This window comes from Zonotrichia albicollis, chromosome 1, assembly GCF_047830755.1.
Source record: "Zonotrichia albicollis isolate bZonAlb1 chromosome 1, bZonAlb1.hap1, whole genome shotgun sequence".
Taxonomy (NCBI): Eukaryota; Metazoa; Chordata; class Aves; order Passeriformes; family Passerellidae; genus Zonotrichia; species Zonotrichia albicollis.
This window is the reverse complement of record NC_133819.1, coordinates 47,860,014-47,881,768: the sequence shown is the minus strand read 5'-3', so window position 1 is coordinate 47,881,768 and position 21,755 is coordinate 47,860,014. Positions and strand designations below refer to the sequence as shown.

At 41.4% G+C, this 21,755-nt stretch overlaps 1 protein-coding gene across 6 annotated transcripts in view; it reads left to right on the top strand.

The window, feature by feature from the left end:
* ELMO1 (engulfment and cell motility 1) overlaps nucleotides 1–21,755 on the top strand; it is a 301,543-nt gene that overhangs the window by 254,251 nt on the left and 25,537 nt on the right. For all 6 annotated transcript variants that reach the window (XM_074540487.1, XM_074540461.1, XM_074540470.1 and 3 more), the window contains one exon: nucleotides 17,887–18,050. In XM_074540487.1, coding sequence (XP_074396588.1) covers nucleotides 17,887–18,050 — 164 coding nt within the window. The remainder of the gene's footprint in view (nucleotides 1–17,886; nucleotides 18,051–21,755) is intronic.

Here is a 21,755-nt window from a genome sequence, read left to right as displayed (position 1 = left end):
TGACTGGAGGTAAACTCTGTCAGCCCTTAAAGGTAGGAATCTCACTCTTGCAGCGTCCTTGACCTCCTTGTTTTTAGGCCTGTGGAGCTATGAGGTGAGAGGGGACCTCAAAGCTCTCGTCCTCTGTTGTCTGGGAAACCTGTTAGAAGCCTGAGACTGAGTCTTTGCCTCTCTTGAGATGGCTTGATGTCCAGTTTGGTTTGTTTGTGGGTTTCACTCCTTTGTAGGGAAATGAAATAAAAAATGCTGTTGTTTACTGTTTCAGTAAAGATACTGGGAATACTGCTTAATCAGTTGTCCTTGTAGGATAAGGAGGATAAGCTCCTTGTAAGGAGGATAAGTGCCTGTGGAATTGCAGTGGATGGATAAAGTCACAGAGATCATTGAGTAGGGACAAGTGATACCATCAAAACTGGTTCTTCTTGTGCCTCTCACATAGGTGCCATCTTGGCTTCTGTGTGGCACAGCTGCAAATACAGAGAGAAATGTGCATCCTCAGAACAGATTTCCCTCTCAGCTGTACTCAGACACATTTGCATTGTACTCCAAAGTTTAAAGAAGTTGTCTCAGCTGGCCAAATTTTTTAGTATCTCAGTCATGGAAAAGGTTTCTCTCTTTCTCACTTTTGGTTAGATGGAAACTGGAAAGTTAACATCTGCTCCTTTCAATGAGTCAATTTAGTAAGTTTGAAGGACATGCCTTTTGATATGCAGGTTTATCAACTGTTTGAAATAGAGAGCTGTCTGTCCTGTCTAGCATACTATTTTCTGTCCAGTGGAGCCTAAAACTTGCTTTTCTCCATGTACAAAATGTAAAATTAAGGGGAAATTCTGCAGCACACTCTGTTGAGCTCATCTTGTAAGATAAGACATTGGACAATTCTTGAGAATTAAATTTTTGCTGTATACCAAGGAAAACCTCCTTTTCAGACAGGGCTTCCCCAGCAGGGGAGTGTGCGCATTAAAGGTCTTAGTGCTGAAGCCACATTTGTTCTGTGTAACTGATGTCAGCACTGGGGCTTGCATTTGAAAATTTGGTTCCTGATAGTTTAGAAGGAAAAAAATTACACATCTTTCTCACACTGGTTTATGCTACAGTCATTCAGAAACAGAGCTAGCCTCTTCTGATATTAAAGGAGAAAAGAACACCCGGAAAGAGAATTACAGGAGTGCCATTATGTATGTGTGGCATGCTCCAAGTGTGGCTCTTGCTCAAAGATAAGCAAACTATCTCTGGAAAGCATAGTGCCAGAGGTGACAAGGCAAGTAATAGGGCTCAAGGAACACACCTAGCTTTAGATTACAGCTCCTGTTTGTTTGGCCTTAGTAAGGGAGGGCTGCTTGTGGGAGCCCGTAATTTAAAGGCTCTGCCTTGGCCCTCTGTGCCCCAAAAATCTGCTGCTCTACAAGAAGCACTTGCTGTCTGCGAGTGCATGGGTGCTTTTCCATTCCTTTGAGCCAGAGCCTCTATTGCAATGGGGAACATGGATGCTCTTTTTGCTCCTGCTGACATCCATTCCTACCAATCTGCAAGTCTTCAGCATCCTTGTGAACAGCGGAGAATACTTCTCCCTTTTTTCCCAGGCAGGAGGTGTTGGGGGAATTCATTAGGCAGTTGCAGTAACAGCAGCAGTCTGGGAAGAGCAGGGTTGTCAGAGGTGCTGGAGGTGCTTACTGTAATACTGCAAATCCTTGGAGTGGGAGGAGGAATGGAGACTGCAAGAGAAGCAGTGAGTAGTGGCAGTTCGATTGGTCAGGCTGAGAGTTGAGGCAGGAGGGGTCAATCCTAAGTTTTATCTCTGAGGGGGAGTGCTTGCCAGGTGCCCCCTTTGGCATGCTGACAGTCACAGTGCTGGGAAGAAAGGTGTGGAGGGCTCCTGGTGGCTCTGCTGCTGCCTGCTCTGTTTGGATGTAAAAGATCCAGGAGCTGGCAAGGCATGGCTGGGGATGCTGCAGCTGTGACAGCCCAACCCTTGCAGATTGGCTTCCCGACCTGAGGAGACACCATGTCCTGATATTGCTGTTCCTCAGCAACATGTCCTCAGAGCCTGCCCCAGTAATGCTTACTACCCATTGCCAGGCTTCTTAAATCAGTCATGAAGGATGTAGAGGGAAAAGTATGCTAATTTACATCCTCTATGTTCCCCAGCACAGGCACATCACAATAGGGCTCCTGTTCCCTCTCGTCGCCTTCCTTTCCCGGAGCAGAGCGAGGTTCCTCCCACCTGCCCACAGCCCTTCAGCGAGCGCGAGCACAACTCCCACTCCAGTCTCCTCGCCAGTTTCAGCTGCTGGTGCTGCTTCCATGTGCAGCCTGTTCTGCTTGCTGGGCTTGGGGAGCTGGTTTTTAAGCTGTCTGTTTTGAGATAGGATTTTTTTTCCTCCTTTCGCTTACTTGTATTTGGCTGTGATTTGTGCTGCCTGCTCAACACCCAAGTCCCAATTTGGGGCAGCAAATGATAACTAAACACAGAGGGAACCTGAAGGCAGGAGCTTCTGAGTAGGTTGAGAAGTTTGCACGTTCAGTAGTTTCTGCCCCCTGTCCCAGCAGGGCATCCCACGTCCATTTTCCTGACAGATGGCCCTTAGCTGGTCATCCTGTACTCATCTAGGCTGAACAGACACTTGAATGCTTCCTGTTCCCTAAAATCTTTTGGGAGCTGAAGGCATTTTAACTTCACAGGTTTGTATATGTGTTTGGTTGGTATCACCCATCACTCTGGAGACATGTCCTACCACAGGAAGTCTCTTACCCACACATAGACTTCCATACTCAGTTTCACCTCTTTTAACTACTTGCTATAATTAATAGCAAATTTGATGTGCATGGAAGTGTTGTCACTGGCAGCTTAGTCTTGAATGGTATATAAAAACCCATTAGAAGCTGATTATTTGAATTATTAATTTTTTTTCTAGGCCATCCTAGATCTGATGTTCTTTCACTGATTTGTTACTGATTCTGTAAGTAGCTCTAGTCTTATAATGAGGAAATATTCCTGATGCCTTCTTTTACTGATGCTTCCTGGTTTGTAGCTTCCCTTATTTTAAGTCATTCTGGAGGCACAAGCAGGAAAAGAAAAAATATTAAAATTATCAAATCGGCCAAAGAGATTAAAATGACAAATAATATGTAGGCTGCAGTCTTCCAAAAATCCAAGAATAAATAAGGCTTCTTTAAAAGTGTTTTGAGGAGGAGGTTGATTATCATTTTATATCTGTATTTTTTCAGTGAAGTATCCAACTTCTTTAGATACTAAAGTGCCCTAAAAACTAACTTCTTATAACAAAAGCCCTTCAGAATAGATTTACTGGACTGTTTTTGTGGACAAGAATTTGAAATAATGAAGAAACCCATCCAAATTAACTGAAGTATTGCACTAGTCATCTAAATTGAAGCCTGTTGTATGCTAGAGTTATACATACACATAGAGAGGGTTGTATGAAATAGACTGGTGATTGATGGGTTTTTTGGCCACTGCCTGCTGTCTCTTCAAAGGTGTTGACTTTTGAGCAGAGCACTCACCAGGTTCTTAAGTCCAGTGTTAGGGGGACTTCCCAGATGTTTCTGTCAGACATAAATGTTTATTTTCTGTCCTTTGGTTTGTTTCTTTCTCCACAAGTTTTATATTACTTTGTGGAGGAAGCACAAAGAACATAAATCTAAAGGAACCTGAATGGTTTCCTGGTCATTATATCGATTAAATTAATTCAAAGGGTCAGTCTGGCCTGATGATTTCTCTTCTTGTTATCTCATTTTGATAGGCAACCATGGCAGTGCTAAGCACTGGAAACCAATGTAAACCAGGGATTTTTTTGTTGTGAACTTGTGCCCAGGTGAAGACTCTCCACATCCACAGGGAACTACACTTCTCTTCTCTCTCTTGGTGAAGTTAGGCTTGCATTGCTGCCTGAGCAAAATCTGTTAGAGCAGCAGCACTTCCCTGGTCTTCACTCAAGCCTTTCTTCTTTGCAGCCATTGGAGCCAATCATGCATGTTTAAAAAGGCTGCACTGATTTGGGCAAGCTGTTTTCTCTACTGCCTTGGCCTCCCTTGGCCACCAACTCTGCTTCAGAGGTGCAGAGCATCCAGGGCCAGGATCTCTCCAACATCCAAGTGCCCAGGAGCTCTGGGAGCAGTGTGCCATCAAGGAATTTGCTGGCTTGTTTTTCCCTCAGTACCTTCCTCAACAGAAAGCACTGCATCTTGGTTAATAGAAGTTGTAGCTCCACTCCATTGGTTGCATTTTTAACATTTTTGACTATTAGGAAGTGTTGCATCTAAATGTGCTGTGTTATCTCTGGCAGTAATGCCAGCAGATAGTTGGGGGAGGCATTTAGTTGCAGCTTGTGTTCTTTATAGGGGTATCAGAGACTGAGAATTGGTGAATTTTATGAGCAATGTTCTGCAGATGCATGAAGAGCATGGCTTCAGGGCGGGCAGGAGGCTGTCACTGCCATGGGAAGGACCTTGGCATTGTACTCAGCAGCTCAAGGATCCCCCACCAGTCATCCTTGTTGCAGTGCAGGCCTGAACTTATATCCAGAGCAGTGTTTGCTGGGAACACTCTATAAGAAAACCAGAATTTTGTTTTCCCTATGAAATATTTACCTGTCTTGAATCCTGTCCTGCTGTTTGTGGAGGTGGCTGCATCACGTAGCAATTTTCAGGAGTCGGGTTTACGTATGTGGCAACAAGACATTTGCTGTTCTTAAAACTTTTGCGCTTTCACTTCAGAGCTCTTTTGTCTTAAAGAGGATGTTATTTAGCTGAGATTTCTACTGGAATGTTTTACTGCCTTTCCAAAAAGCTCCAAGAGGAAGCATTTTCCCCCATATTTACTTCTGACAAAAATGGTAACAAAGCTGGAATAGGGCTTTTAACATACCCAAGTTCTTCTATCTAATGAACTCTTGTATGTGCATTATAGATATTGGAAGGATCTTGTGGTCTTATCATGAACTAAATGCAATAAATTCTTTTCTACCCATTCTACAGAAGAGAAAACCTGACACGAGGCAGGTACATGCTGCTTTCACAAGAGCGAGTGGTTTATATGGTGCAAGGGAACATTTTGGGGAGTCAGATTTACTATTACCTTAATTCAGAAATATTCCAACAGAAATATTCCAAAATACATCCCCCAGCTAAATGTTGATTCAGGGCTCGGATACAGTGATGTTGATCAGTACTGGATCAGCATTGAAGATTCTTATTTTTATCTCTATGAAAAACACTGGTAATTGGGAGAACCCTGCTGTGAATAGGCTGTCTCTCCAGTAGCCATCACGTTTGTTGCTTGGTAGGTAATGGCCTGTGAGTTGCAACATCAGCTCTGCTAAGATGATGTTTAGTTTGGTGAAGAGTTATGATGTGCCAAAGACACTCACAGGGCCTTCATGCAGAACAGAGGGTGCCAAAAGCCACCAGTTAGTCAGCTTTGGGCTTGTGTTGCTTTGCTAGGTTATTTATTTATTTACTTAAAGCTCAGGCCTAGCAGTTTGTGTTCCTTTAAATCGCTACAACCCACCAAACCAGGCACAGCACGATGTGCTCTGAGTCATGGTCCTCCCCCAGAGGAGACGAGACCGAGGGAGCAGAAGCTGTGAGCAGCTCTGAACCGAGCACCCTGAAGCCGTGGGTGTCGATGGGAGGTGAAATCCAGCAGGTATCGCTCCGGTTCCTGCTCCTGCCAGCGGCAGCAGCGCCTCTCCTGCATCCCTGGCTCGCTCCTCCATGGAAACCAGCCACCCTGCACTCCCTGCCCCTGGCCATGGGGCCCCTGGGCACTCTGCCTGCTTCACAGCTGCCGTGGGGAGCTGCTGCTTTCCTCTCTTCCACTATAATAGCATCCTTATGAGGCTTCCCCCAGCGCGTCTCCCTAATAGGAGGTTGCGTGTTTCTGCGTGCGGCTGGCGCGGTGATACTTGGGTTTGTTTAGCATGCTCCTGGGAGTGCCTCTGAACTCAAAAAGGAAGGAAAAAAAACCAGGAAGGTCAGGGAAATCCTAGCCTGTAGCAGGCAGTTGAAGATAAAAACACAAAGTGGTTTTTCTGTAGGAATATTGCTCTTGCTGAACTGGCTGTGTGGCCGTGTGGGGCAATGACACTGCGGTCATTTGCCTTCTGCTGGGCAGACTTGGGATTGCTCAGAAAATAATGGCCAATCCAAATTTTTCAGTGGAAACCCAGCGATAAGGGCAGTCTGTTTAGAGAAAATGCCAGAGACAGCTGACTGTTCTCAACAGCTTTGGACTTGTGACAGAGGGTGTGGGAGTCTCCAAAAGAATCAGGTGTTTAAATATTGGGTGTATCTTGTTTTACAGAAAACAAAAAAAATTGTGTTGATGCCAGTTTCATCCATGCTTACATCCTTTATCCTAAAAATCAGGCAGAATTTTATTCCTGATGTGTTTCTCCCAGTTGTTTCCACGTTAGGCCGTCATCACCTTTCCCTCCCTGAATATTTCCTTCCTCTGACTTAACAGCCCCGATAACACCAGCCCTCTCCCACCTCATGTGCCTTGCCTCCACACAGTGGTTTCCTCTTGCCTCTATCATGTTGTCTCTGTGAACCATTCATACACAGAAACACAAGTTCCATCATTCCCATCAATCTTCCCCTTACAGGAGTTTCCTCCCCACTCCTGCCCGACTTCCACTAGGATAAAATGGTAGCAAAGTTTTACAAAAACTTTTGTTGTTGTTGCCTCACATGCCGCTCTGCACTCTTAATTACTCTACAGAGGCAGAGAATCAGTAGGGGGATTAACCTCCTTATATCTGTAACCTCAGTTCTAGTCTCCTTGTCACCAACAGGTGAAACAAATGTCTGGACACACCATGTCTGTGCCCCTGGACCATGTTCACTCTAGCATGACATCTCCCATTTGTCTTCTTTCTGGACCTGAGCAAATTTACCAAAAGAAATCCTTTGGGCAGTCACATATGAAGCAGTAGGGCTGCAGGATGAGTGTGATGCCGGGGGGGGTTTTGTTGGTTTTTTTTTTTTTTTTTTTTTGGGGGTTTTTTTGGGGGGGTGGTTATTTGCTTGTTTGGTTGGTTTGGTTTGTTTGGTTGGTTGGTTGGTTTTTTTGGCAACTGCTGCAGTCTGGAGTACACAGAGTCTGAGTCTAACCTTTCAAGGGAAAACAAATATCTTGCACTTAAGTCTAAATTTATCTCCTGCCTAAAAACATAAAATAAATAATTATAGAGTTGTAGGAAAGAAGGAGTCTGCTGGCTGATTAGAAATATGGATTAATGGCAATATGGAGAGAAGTGCAGTGATTTGTGACAGTGTGGAATAAAAGTGCAGTGATAACATTCAAGTTATCAGAGAAAGGATCTTTCATTACTGGAAGATTGTAAGCTTTATTCACCCATAAGTCAGTAGTTGGTTACTAGAAATAGCACTATTTTAAGACATTATTAGGCCTCCTAGGCAGGATCGATGTGTTTCTGTGTATGTCATTGGTAGTTCCAAATCAATAGTGGGAAGTAAACTTGAAGCCAATCTTGTTTTAATCCTTTTGTGAGAGAAAAAAAAATCCTTTAGCTCTGATTTAATATGAGTGAAAAGGAGAGAGGGGAAAAATAAACTGAAGATGTGGTATTGACATAGTATTCACTGGAGGAGAGAAATATGTGATTTTTTTTAGATGCTTCCTATCATGTAGTGAAGGGGATGGAGCAATGGGACCAGTCCTGGTGATTACTGATATATGTCTTTAGTTTAGATTTCAGATAACTGTGGATGCCTTTCCCTGTGCTTTTGGAAGTCTATCATATTCCCAAAGCATTGGGTAACCTAAGTAGTTTGTTCCATTCCCTACTTCCCTGGCTAGCAGATTGGTTTTGTAATCACAGGGAGGTGACTGAATGCTTTTGAATTGTTGGTGTTAGTATTAGGTGTCATATAAATCACTGCTCTCTGTCCTGGGAAGTAGTTTATTTTCCAGTACTGCATGTAGATCCCAAAAAAGCTTCCCTTTGATCTGTGGGGAGAAAAGATTGTTCCTTTGCAGCAATGAAAAATACAGGTTTCTGAAGCCATAAACCATTCCACTGCAGTTCTTAAAATGAGCTATGGCAAAACAAGTCATCTGTGCATTTTCTTCTTCTAAGAATAGTCTGGTTGAATTCCTTATATTCTTGGTTACCTGCCACAGCTGAGGAGGAAAAATAATATGTGTTGTTCTTATTTATATGACTAGCACAGTAATGATATAACTACCTGAGGCAGAAATCTCATTGGACTAGACTACAAAAATTCAGAATTTAATGAAGTACTAGTCAGTTATTTCAGAACATTTTAAAATGGCAATGAAAACATTTTTTTTCCTTTCTCTTGGACATACACATTTTGTGTATGTTTGGCAGTTCCAAGCAGATCTTGGTTTGTAATAGTCCTGACAGCACTTATTATGATCTGTCAAGTCAGTAATTTGTGAGCAGCAGATTTACAGAATAGTGTCTCTAGCTAGCATCTCACAACTTGCAATGTGTTTAACCTCTTCATTGCTTTGTGTATTTCTGTGAATCATGCAGCTATTGCATGCAGCTATTTTTATTATTGTGGCACACACTGGAATCTCTGACAACAATGCAATTATCCCTAGAAACAGTTATTAATATGAGATGTGCTAAAAAATTGGTGTTCTGTAGGCACGTTTGTCAGCTCACTTTTCTTCGGGGACATGAATATGAGAACAAGGGTTTACCTAAAAATGATTACAGCTTACTTTTGTTATAAATTATGATGTAAAATAACATGTAGGCTCATTCAGAGGCATGGCACATCTGAACAACTGACTTTTTCATCATTCCTAGATGCTCAGCCTGATCATTTACCTTAACTGTAAGTGCATGCAAATTATGGGACTGAATGAAATAGTCTAACATGAGAATACCAAACACTGGGTTTGTGCATTCATCAGAAAAGCTTAAATAGGCAATTTAGCTTTCTAATTCAAAGAACTGAATCCAAATCCACATTTTCAGTCTTTCATGGTTTTGTTGGGTAGAAATTTTGAAAGTTTCACTTTTCTAATAAAATGCAACACCCAAAAGCAAACAAACAATAAAAATAGGAAGGTGGCAATGAAATGGTGAAAGTCACTTATGTCAGTGCACAAAAGTAAATAAAAGCAAGCTAGTAGGAAGAGTGTTATAATTATGGGAAAGTGAGTTCCAGAAGAGGTCCTCACTGTTTTTCATATATCAGGTCCAGAAAACAAAAGCTGAAACTTCCAGCTTCTCTTTATATTTTATTTTCCTTTGTTCATGTAAGTAACAGAATAAATGTGAGGGGGTACTTTTAGCTAAACAAGAAATTTTACTGTTTGGGTGGTGAGCTGACTTTTGGACTTGCTGAAGGAACAGCAAGTATTACATAAGTACTACATAGGTATTAGCAAAGCTTGGCAAAATTGCAGAGCTTTTGCATATAGAGTGTTTAATCGTTGAACATTTTTCACAGGCAAATCTCCTTCTCTGTGAAAAATGTTCATGGGGAAATTTGGCTGGATTTTCCACTGAAAACAAGTGGAGTTCATGGACACACTGGATGGATTTTCTAGGTGTGTCAGGGTTGGGACAAGGTTAGCAAGGAGGAGAGGTATGCAGTTGAAAGGTAGAGGAGCTGTACTCGCATTGCCTGCTGCTTTGTGCTAGCTGGTTTATTTGTTGGTCCCTTATATGACTAAGGAACTCCATTTTTTTTTGGTGTTAAAAAGACATGAACCTGTTTCACTGGCTTCCTTTCCCTTTAGAAATTAGGCTGGAGAGTCCCTGGAGTTGACTGGAGACAAGGAGAGGGACGACAAGTGGCAGGCGTGCACCCCTGCAACCCCATGTGGCCATTCATACCTTGGGCAGCAGGGACCTCAACACAGGGGTTCAGCTAGTGAGGGAGCCTGAGACCTTTCCAGCAGGGCAGCTGGCCACACCTTTATTGGTTTTGTCTCAGCTAAGGGAGATATGAAGCTGTAATGTTGTTTTTACAGTTTTATCCATTTTTCAGATATACTGAGCAATGATTCCAGACCCTTCTGTTTGACTTTTTCAGAAAATTTGCTCTGCCACTTTTCCTGGTTTTGTACCCATTTAAAGAGTCTTTTTTTTATTCATCATTAATATGTAGGACTTGAGTTCTTTGATTTCTATGTTTTCCTAGGGGAAAAAAAGCTGTCTGATAGAATCCTGTCCTTGTTTTCCTCCTGCAGAACCAGCAGTTTGCCAATATATTAAGTTAATTTTCATTTAGTAAATGCCATTTAATATAATTAAGGGAAGCAGCACCCAAATGTATGTTCCTATATTCCTAATCATGGGTAACTCTCATATTGTTTTTCATTAGAATTTACAAGCATATTATTTGACATGTTAATTATTATGTTAGTATATGACTAAGGATACAAATATCTCCTCATTTCCCCCCTCCCCTCGCTTAACATTTTGTTTGAGAAGATCAGTACATTTTGTCTGTGCAAAGCCCTGGATTAAATGCCACCCACAAATGATTTTGTACATGTTTTATTTTGCCAAAGGAGGTTGTCAGACATTGGGGGAAATACTGTAATATTGTCTGACCTAAGACTTCAATTAACTAACAGGAAAGTTTACAAAAACTGTCATATTAACTTTGTATATCATTTTACTGGGGGAGAAACATTGTCACACAGCACTTATTTCTTGCTGTGACTACCTCAAGGCACAAAGCACAAACAGGGAAAGAATTTTAATCCTTACTTCTGATGCAAATAGTTTTCTGCAAATATTTAATGTGAGGAAGAGGTTTCCTGTCTATCAGTCATGCCTGTTTCAGCCCAGTATTACCCAAGAAAATTATATTTGACCTGTGTGTGTAGATTAGGATTGTTTTGAATGGAACCCCTTGCATTTGTGTGTGGCCTCTGATTTTAGTCCTGAAAGAAGACAGTGAACTTCTTCCACTTTGTCTCTTATCAAAATGAAGAAATTATGGAGAGTGTTTGCTTGTATTTTGATGATGATTCTAAACCCACTCACATTTCCAGTTTGTAAAGGACTGCTGTTCACTTCCCTTTCTGTTGCTATTAATTTTATTCTCAACTTCCTCTGGCCAGTCCTTAAGGAAGATTTCCTTTCAATCAGTTGCTTCCTGAGCCATATTTTTAGAAATATATAATTTCCCCCATATTTTACCCTCTGTTTTCCTATTTCCATTTAACTGAACTTCTAAAAAAATCTCATTTCTTCTTTTCCTTTAGCCTTCATTTTCTGTTGAAATACAATATCTATCATACCCTCTTTTTTCTTCTTCAGACTTGTCCCCATTTTTATTTATTTTGTTGCAAATCATCCTCCAGATGCCTTCCTCCTCATGCTGATATTCCCTCCTGGAAGCTTTGCTCCTGCTCTGGTCACTTTTCCATATTTATAACACCCTTCCTACTAGCTTCCTTTCATTTTCCTTTGTATACTCCAGTCTGTTCCCATTCCTTGTAAAAATCATCTTCTTGCCCATTCCTTTAGCCATATTACCCTTCAGTGGAATTTTGTGACAGCTCTTTGTCTTTTTCTCAGTTAAGTTCAAGATGGTTCTTGCTGCCAGCCAAAGCTTCTGCCACTGTTACTGCGTTTAATTGAGAAAATAAACAGTAATGTTAAAAGAGAGCTGGAGGCCTCCATGGGTATCCAGTGGTTCTCCATCAAGATCTGTGTATCCAAGGGAAAAGTCATCAGTGCAGTTAACAGAACTCTGGGAGCTTTTGAAAAGTGCCAAGTCAAGCTGTGGCCACAGACCCTTCCTGTAGAGGTGGAGTAGCCTAGGGATGTAATATGATGGAGTTCAGCAATAAATGGTCCGTTTCCTCTGAACATGATTTACAAGGTGCTCACATGCAATAGCACAGTAAGCTGGGAATCTCTTGCAGGGAACTCAACTTTTTTACATCACCTTCTTCAGATGTAGCACTCCTCAGACCCCTTCCTTGTTTTTTCTCAGCCTCCCTTTCACACCCTGTTTCATGGTGCTCATTGGTCATGTGCCCACTAACCCTGATGCTCTTATTCCATCTTTCTTACAAGAATGTAAAGAAGCCTCTGTCTCCTCTTCCATAGTCTTGAATTAAGAGTAGTCTCAGCCCATCAGTTCCCAAGAACTGTGTGCTTTCAGTCTGTTTTCCCACAGCTGGGATTCATGAGTCAAGGGAAAATAAAAATAAAATCAAGTTCTCTGAAATATAAAACAGTTGTGACCACTCAATCTTCGGCCTTTTCTTTCTTTACTACTTGGCCTTCTGTATCTTGAAATCCAGTGCAAGGTCAGGCTCTTCAAGTTCTCTTCCCTCTTTTCCTCACCAGAGGGCAGGCAATTATTTGGGTCCTGAGGCTCTGAACAGGATTTCACTTTGATGTATTGCTGCAGCATCAGGTTTTCTGACTCCTGCTACAGACCTGTTCAACACCTTGTGTGGAACTTCTGTCATATCTCCTATCTCTCAGCACCATCGTCACATCTGCTAGGTGTGCTCATTTGTTCTGCAGAATGATAGTCACTGCTGAACTGGATACTGATGCTCATCCTGCATGGAAACAGACTGCTCAGCTTGATCAGAACCATTGCATTGTTTCAAGTCTCTTTTCTGCAGACTGAAAAATATCTTGGGTTATACTGGAAATTACAATCACAAGCAAAAAGGAAAGAAGGAAGGAAAGAAAGAAAGAAAAGTGAGCCAAAATCACAGCAACACAAACTTTTTTGCAATGGTTTTTTAAATTCAGCAGAAAAATGAAGAGATAAAATGTATCAGAGCTTATATCTGCTAAATCCTCTGACAGCTGCTTTCTCATCCTGCTTCCTGAAAATGAATCAACTTAATTATTCCTGTGGCTACGTACATCCAGACAGCTTAGAGTTGCCTCTTTATCACTGGCTACAGTAACTGTCCTTGTGTTCTGGAATAGCTAAGAAGATTGCAAACTGGGGGGTTTTTGTAATTCCAGAGTACACAGACTGTAATAGAAGTAATGGTCTGGAATTTTGGAGTCTCTTGTCAATGGTTAGATTGTGCCAGCACTGAGTTTAAATTTGCCTGTGTAGGAGGGCATGTTTAGATTAATATTCTAAAGTAATGTGGAGTGAATGTTTGGTACAGGCTGTGACTGAGACTGGTGTAGTGAATTCACAGACAGCAATATGTAGAGATTGGGGTAGGGGGAATTACCATTAAATTATCTTCCAAGGACCTTGAAGCCTCGCAGGATGACTCTTCTGAGTACTCTGAAAACATAGCCATTGATCTAGTTGTAACAATTTATCCTTTGGAACAGTCTAAAAAATGTATCAAATTACCTGCTGCACACATTAAACAAGTAAAGTTTTCATTAAAGGAGTTGACAGGCTGATGGTAAACTGAAGTTGTTTCCTTTCCCTTCAGAATCAAATTTTCTTTACAGCCTCCTTTGTCAGTGAGCACTGTTCATTAACAGTGTTTCGGCTGTTTTATCCTACAACCTTGGTTTTGCCTGCCTTGTGGATTTAACTGAAGGAAATCTCTTTGTGACACTGAAATGATCAAGCTGGATCTTAATCACTAAATTGTTTCTACCTTCATTCTTTAACTTGTATTAACCAAGCTACTTTTTTTTTTTTCAGGAACATTTAGATAGGAAGGAAGCTAAGTATTAATTTTTTACAACCAATTTGCAAAGAGATGTCTTTCCTCCAGTTCCCTGTTTGTTGGCTGGGTGATTTTTAAACAGTCATGTGAAGAAGCTAGTGAATGAGGGCCTGAAACTTCTCACATCTCAGGTTCTTCAAGTCTGGTTGTAGAGAGGAGTCTCCAGATGAAGGGCAGTTCAGTGGCTGCTCTTTTATCATTGCTGCAGTGAGGTGGGGGAATCACACCTTGCAGTACTTGATAATGTTGAGCCAAATCAGGAAAGCACTGAACTAAGCACATCATTGTAATGTGGGTTATTTATACCCAAGTCTTGTCTGTGCAGAAGGAAGGTGAACTGTCAGGATCAATAGCAGTAGGTCAGCACTACATGCTGACACACCCAAGCCCCTGAATCAGCCATCCAAGCAGCAATCAGTGTAACAGCTCCCCCAAAATACAAGAGGTACAACTTAGAGGCTTCTCTGATGGCATCCAGACGTGTTCTTGCTGCTGTCATTGCACATCAAAGGGCGTCCTTATCCAAGTGAAACGTTGATATTGTGGGGAAATTATGAGAAGGGTTCATCTCCTGTCTGGTGCTCCACAGATCAGAGGATCATGGTGTGATCTGGGGCCTTAAAGACCATCTAGTTCAAGCCCTACCACCACGGACAGGGACGCTTTCCACTTAGCCAGGTTACTCAAAGCCCCGCCAAGCCTGCCTTGAACACTTCCAGGGGTGAGGCATCCACAGTTTCACTGGGCAATCTTTATTCTCACAGTAAGAATTTCTCTCTCATACCTAATCCAAATGTACCCTTTTTCAGTGCAAAGCCACTATCACTTGGGTAACATCCCAGATGGATTGTTGTGAACATCTGGGCCTTCAGGCTGTTCTGGAGGAGGTTTCTGAAAAGATTGATGCTGTGAGTTTGTAGAAGGAGTGTATCTGGTGAGTGGAAGGTGGAAGGCTCAGACTTAAATTTCCAGAATCCTGCAGGCTAATGGTGGATGTCTGAGAGGGCTGCCTGGCTTCTCTGTCAGTACCAAGAGCAAGTTTTGCATCAGTATGGAGTAAGGAGAGTAGAAAGGTTTGTGCTTTCTGTAGCTGCAAGCAAGCTGCTGAAATAAATCAGTGAGAAGGTTGCTGTAGAGTTTGGCCATGATAAACCACTCCTTTTGGTATTAACAATTTCTCACTCTTTTTCTTTTGACCCCTTGTTTTAGAGCCCAAGTTCAGACCTCTGCCCCATCCAGGAAGAATTGACTTTATTTGCACAGGCAAAAATTGTTGTGGCAAGAAAGAGAGGAGAGGGGGTAAATGTTGGAAAGCCAAAGCAGTCGGAATATGATATGACAAAGATGAGGTCAAATAAGCAAAACACGTAACAAACTAGACTAAAACATGTCATGGCGGGATAGTAGCTGTAGAAATATGTTAAATGGATACAAAATCTGGGGAATAAAGTCCTATATGTTTAATTGAAAAAAAATTTGTTTTCTTCCTATTGTCTTTCTCTTCATGTGTTCAGTGAATTTACCTTTCTTAGTTGCAACGCAAAACTTGGATTCTCTTACCCATACAAGAGGTTGTCAGATAAAAAGCACATGATTTAAAGTAAATGCATTCTCTGAAACACTCATTTCTCAGTAAGAGCAGCAAAGCATAATGTAATTGAAACAACTGTCTACAGTGTCTATGTGCAATCACATTGAGTGGAGAATGCATTTAATTTCATTGTAAGGTCGGATACATGAGGAGGAAAGGTTGACACCGCCTCTCAGAGAGCAGTAATCAAAGGCTGGCAACCGAGCATTGGAAATTGAACAGATTAGAAGTCCTTGGCAGTGATTCCCAAATGCTCAGGAGACTCACTAGAAGCAGCAGCTTTGACACTTCGGCCAGCTAGTTAAACAGTGTTGGCTATAAACATTACAAGGCAAGAGATTGTCCCTTTACGTGCTGGTCCAGGGGCATACACCTCCTGCCTTCTCTCTCAGGGGCAGGGGCAGCCTCTGCACCAAGGGGCTCTCATGATACCCCATGAATGACCTTCCACACAACAGCAGAGAAATTTTCATTATTTGCTTATTAACTCTAAAAATTAATTACAGAAAAGGGTGTTGCAAATAAGCCTAAGTGACAGAGCTCCAAGTCTACTGAATTTGAACTTCCTTTTCACAGTTTATCCAAGAATGAGAACTGCTTCATGTGGATAGTTTAGAGATCAGACCGCAAAGATCCTCATGCATGCAATTCCCTAAAATAAATTATTTATTAAGTTGTTTGTCCATTTGTTTTATGAGAAAAAGTGCTTGTAAGAGACAGCTTCCCTACTGTGCGTCCCTGAATTTAGGAAACTAAATCTATAAGTAAGCAACAAAAAATCAGAGCTCTATAGAAATTTGAACGAGGTCATGAAACTGAAATTACATGCATGAATAAATGATTGAAGCATTATATTTATATTTAAAAATAATTAGCCGTGATAGGTAGTCATTGTCGAGAAGGCAGAAAGAGGAAGACAGAACATATTTTTAAACATCCATCTTGGCACTAGAATTTTCTGTTTCACTGTTTCCTGCTGTTCCTTTGAGGATGTTTCCTTCGTGGACATGTTCTTCATTACATAAGCCCTTTTACTTGTTAAACCTAGACCCAGTGAAATCAGTAGAATTATGCCACTCACCTTGTTGGGCATGATCCATCAACATTCAGGTTGTTTGGGTTTTACAGTGATTTGTCATTTCTGAAGTGTGACAGCACCTTTCCCACTGGGACTGGTGTGGACCCTGTGAATGCAGGCAAGGAGGTGTTAATTCCTCTGAGTGGTCAGGTGCCATCTGGAGTTCCTCTTTCAATAGGGAAGCACCATTTCTCAGTATTAGACCAGCTAAGTAATTCTTCAGTTCTTTAGTTGCTTAGTTTCACCAGCTGGATCAGCTAAAATGAGTGCTTAGATGCCATCTGAGAAAGAAGGTACATCTCAGGAAGGAAAAATAGAAAACAATGCAGGCAATGAGTTAGAAGATTGAGTTAGAAGATTGAGGCAACACATGTGAAGCAATTACATATTTATATGAAAATAGAAGGTTTTGAAATTAATAGGGAACCTCTAAGGGGCTGAGTTTCTGTTTTAAGATGCATGGTGAAGATGAAAGAATAGAGGAAAATTACCAGCACAGTAAAAACTTTGCCTTCTGTTTGTGTAACTGTTGATTTCTGTCATTACCATTTTGATACTGGGGTTCCTACTTGTTTTTACCTTTGGCATTTGGGTGTGATGGACCTTTCTGAGTATGATAAATTATTCTTTCAGCAAATTTAGGCACATCATCAGATAAATATTTTGAACTGTGTAACTTGCACCATCCCCAAGGAAATGAGTCTAGGATTATGGAGAGACAGAGTAATCTCTCATATGTATTTATCTGAACTAGATCCAAGCAATTCTCCTTAGTTAACTGTGTCTCAGCAGTTTTGTCCTGAAAAAATAATTATTATGCAGAATAGATGGCTGTTGCCTAGCCATCCTTCATTCTCATTTTTTTGTTTGCATTGTTTATGGCATTTATTCAAAAGCAATCCTGTAATATCCTTGGCAAAGTGATCTCTCTATTTCCCTGACTAATGGTCTCTTTTAGTGAGTTCTCTTTCCTTCACTGTGTATGGCCACAATGTGCCTGCAGTGTGAGACTCTCACGGAATCTCAGAGGGGTTGAGGTTGGTTTTACCTCTGAAAATCACCTGGTCAGCCTTCCCTCAAGCAGGGCCATGCAGAGCCAGTTGCCCAGGACCATGTCCTGACAGTTTTTTAGTGTATCCAGGGATGGAGAATCCATCACCTCCCTGGGCAACCTGTGCAAGTGTTTGGTCACCCTCGCAGAGAAAACGTGTTTCCTGTTGTTCAAAGGGGTTTAAAGCGGTTCCAGTGTTCCAGTGTGTGCCCATTGCCTCTGGGTGTAAGGGATAAAAGGAAGCAGTGGGCCAGTTAGCAGCTCCCCACTACCCTCAAAAAATCCCAGTTTTGTCACTGAGCAGATGAGTTTTTGATGTAGGTTGTGATGCCCTGTCAGAAGTTGGCTTATTTTCTAGTAATGTTGCTGAAAAGTTGCCTAAGAGACCACCTAGGCTGGTCATGTTCTGTACCTAGAAACCTTAGTGTGACCCAGAATAAGATTTGGAACAAATACACAGAAAGTGTTAACACAGCTTCTTTTTCTTTCCTTGTTAACTGCAGGTAATGCAGGTAGTGAAAGAACAGATAATGAGAGCACTCACTACCAAGCCTAGCTCTCTGGATCAATTCAAGAGCAAACTTCAGAATCTCAGTTACACAGAAATACTGAAAATACGCCAGTCCGAAAGAATGAACCAGGAAGATTTCCAGTCTCGTCCAATTCTGTAAGTATTGTCTTCTCTCCCCACTCATTTTTTCATGGAATGATTAACAAGGGAGAATGACATTTGTGAGCTCTTCTGGGGAATCCCAGGGAGAAAAACTGTCCAGGGATCTGTTCTCAAAAGCAGTAGCGAGGCATCTGCTTAAAGTACATGTTTTCTTCTGCTGGGAATCATAACTTTTTCCTTGAGTTCAGTGAAACCAGATTTGGCAAATCCCAGCAGTATTTCTCTTGGCTTCTTTATATGAAACAGTGCTTTGACATTTCCTAGCTCTGCATGATTGTGAGTCTGATTTTGGTGCTAGTAGTGTCTTTCAAAATAAAATCAAACTAATCAAACACCACAATTTTCATTCTGTTCAAGGCCTCTCTGAGCTAGACAGGGAGAAGCCCAGAAGAAGAGGAGCCAACACACACTAACTTTCCAAAAGAGTTGTCCTTGTATATAACATTATTATAAATTGGTGTTAATGACAAGCATTCATTTACTTATTTGTAGCAACATTCTGGCAGCTTGCCAGCCCTTTGCTTGTTGTTTACGGCGAAGTATGGAAGGCTAATATTGCCTCCATAGCTCTTTCTCATGCCTCAGAATACTCTTTGTTCTGTTATATGAGGAGCGGAGGCTGCACTTGGCTCTGGACTAGGTCTGGGCTTGTGGCTGAACTGATGGCACGGGACACATGCAGGCTCTGTGCTGTGCAAATGCTGTGCTGAGAATAGCAGGAAGCTTTTGAGATCAGCTGAGAAGTGGTGAGGACTCCAGAAGCATCAGCTGAAATGTCATGAAATCCTGACTCTTGCAAGTGGAATACCTCATGATACTCTAAATCTTCTTTTCCAAGGCAAAAGTATAGAAATGGATTTAGGCCAGAGCATTCCAGGATGCAGAAGCAGAATATTAATTTGGATTTGTTTCTGAAGGATACAGATATCTAAGTACAAGCTCTGGGGACACATTTCTCCAGGGGCAGCAGGGCAACAGTGGAAGTGTCAGCAAAATAGAATTACAAACTAAATTTTAACCATACCAGTGTGGATCAAAGGGGGACTGCTTCTTTTGTGTTTCCAATGTGTTAGAAGATACAACCTAATGCCCAATTAGAACTGATGTCACTCGTAGTAATGCATCAATTAAAAATTTGCAAATGGTTCCAGTTAGTTTTGTATTGTTACACTGCTCAGAAAGCCCCTGCAAATTCCCTGCAATATTTAGCAGTTCCAGGCTGCTCAGAACTGTGAACTCATCACCAAAACTTCTCATTTTCCCTGGTTTCCTTATGACTCAACAGTAAGTATGATGCAGGTCAATTATTTATATTCTCTTGCACCATCACCTAGCACTGAAAGAGTTGCAAATGCCCTGTGCAAACTCTTAATTTACAGTGCCACTCTGGCTAGTTGCTGCCACAGTGCAGAGTCTCCTTCCCCACCACAGAGCAAGTGAAACAGCCAACAAAAATAGTTAAAGGCAACTGAAGTGTTACCAGAGAATCATTTCAAATTCAGGATAAAGGCTAAGCCTAAAGGCTGTAAAGGCTAAGTAAATCAATAAGGTGTTTAAGCAATCACAACTGCATTTGCAGAGATTTAACTCTGTGCATTTGCATTTTGATTACATCCATGATCACTTGTTCTCGACTGTGAAAAGAAACAGTCCTTTCATTTTGTGCTTTGATTTGATTCCCTGTACTGAACTCTGTCAAATTGCATAGATGGCACAGCTGATAGAAGTACAGAATCATGGCCCCATTGTAGGGAAAGAGACTGTGAGTGAAAAGAGCAATCGTGGCTGTGCTGTATATTTTAAAGCCCTGCAGATATGCTAAAAGAGATTGTGCACAAAGAGATGATGCCTGTAACATCAGCAGACCTTGCTTAATTCTGCTTGAGAATATGGCAATCAGGGAATGGCTTTTCCTGCCTTGAACATGATAGAAGTCTTTCTTTTTCTGTTCATTGTATGAAGCACTGTGGTTTTAAGCATTCAAGCTGCTGGATAAGAGAAGCATCAGTGAAGTTGGTTTGAATGTAAACTGGAATGTGTTCCCTTAGATCCTCATAACTACAACCTTGTTTTGCAAGGATTAGTTGTTTCTTTTATATGAGCATTGTTGTATCATATGAAGTAAAGCTTTATCAATATCTACTTTTGATTAGGAAAAATAGAAGGTCCTTCAGAAGAGATTCAGGGATTTGGTATCATTATTGGTCATCCAAACTGCCATTCCATAATGAAATATTAAAGTATCCCAGTTTCATTTTGAATGGCTGTAAAAGAAGTTGGCTAGGAATCCTGTGGACCTATAGAGGACCAGAGATCTGCTTGACAAATTAAATGGCAACAGAGATGGGTTAATTCTAGAACAAAATTTGGCATCCAGTTCGGGACTTGCTGGTTAAAGGAGAGTTAATGGCAACTAGGGAGCCATTACTAAGTAACATCTGTGTGAAAATCAGCCACACACAGGGAAATTGAGGAAGGTGTCTGGATGCTTTTCTGCTTTTTATCCTTCATATTTCTCTGCATTGTTAGAAAGAGTCACTACTGCCTGCTCTGAATGCATGATCAGATGAGGGAGCATAGCTAGACACCAGAAAGATGCCTTTTGGACATTTCCAAAATTTTCCTTTGTCCAAAAGGACAAAACATATGAAATCAGTTCTGGGATTAGTCTCCCATTGTCTTGTAATAATTTAAATGTCTGTAATATGCCCCATTCTGGAAAGAAGACCACTGTCCAGTGAGTTTTAACTATAAGCTGGAAAGGTAAAATCTGGACACAGTTTTACCTGGTGCTGAAGAAGAATTTGTCTAATGTGAAAATCTTGAAAATAATTTCTAATGATTTTCAGATATTTTAAAAACAAGTAACTGCTGTTAGTATTGCCTCCGGTGTTAAGACCAGTGAGATCACAAAATTAGCAAATATATATATTAATGTGTGTTTCCCTCCACCCCTCTGTCTCACCAGTGCACAAACTTTTTACGTTCTTATGGGCCAGAAAGACAGTAGGAAAGTACTGGCAGTTATTAAAGTCGCTGTCTCCTTAGACTTAAGTCTGTTCTCTCTCTTCACAAAGTACAAACTGTTAAGCAAATGTCATCTGAGGGACAATAAATAAATATTCACAAAATGTATTTGCATTTATGATCTTCCTTTAGCTGATTATTCCTGATGGGTTTTAAAATTAGGCAGGAGGATGTATTTCTTGCACAAAGATTGTTTTCCTAACCATCCTGTCTTTAGATACTGATGGTGAGGAACAGAACTTTGTTGCATTCAGATGGCTTTCAGAAGGAGATGGAGTTGGTTTGATTGTTCTGGCTCATATCTTTCACCTCAAAATGGTGCAACAGAAACCTTGACAGTGAGGAGCACTGAGTGGCAGGATCACCTTGCAAAAATATACCTGGAGTCACGATGTCAGAAAAATGGCTGAGAACCATACAAGTCAGAGTAACCACGTGTTGGCATGAACTGCTGAGGACAGTAAGTGCAGAAAGTCACCATGGCAAGGGCACGATGGTCTTACAGGCTTTCACTAAGTCGAGAGTTACCAGGGACTGTTTCTGCATGGAAAAACGAGTTTTCTCCACAACCTCTGTGTGATCAAGCAAGGACCATCAAACAGAAGAGAGTAGCACACTGAGCTTTACGACTGTGAGAGCAAAAATGTCTGTGTGCAGAGGGCTTCCAGAACA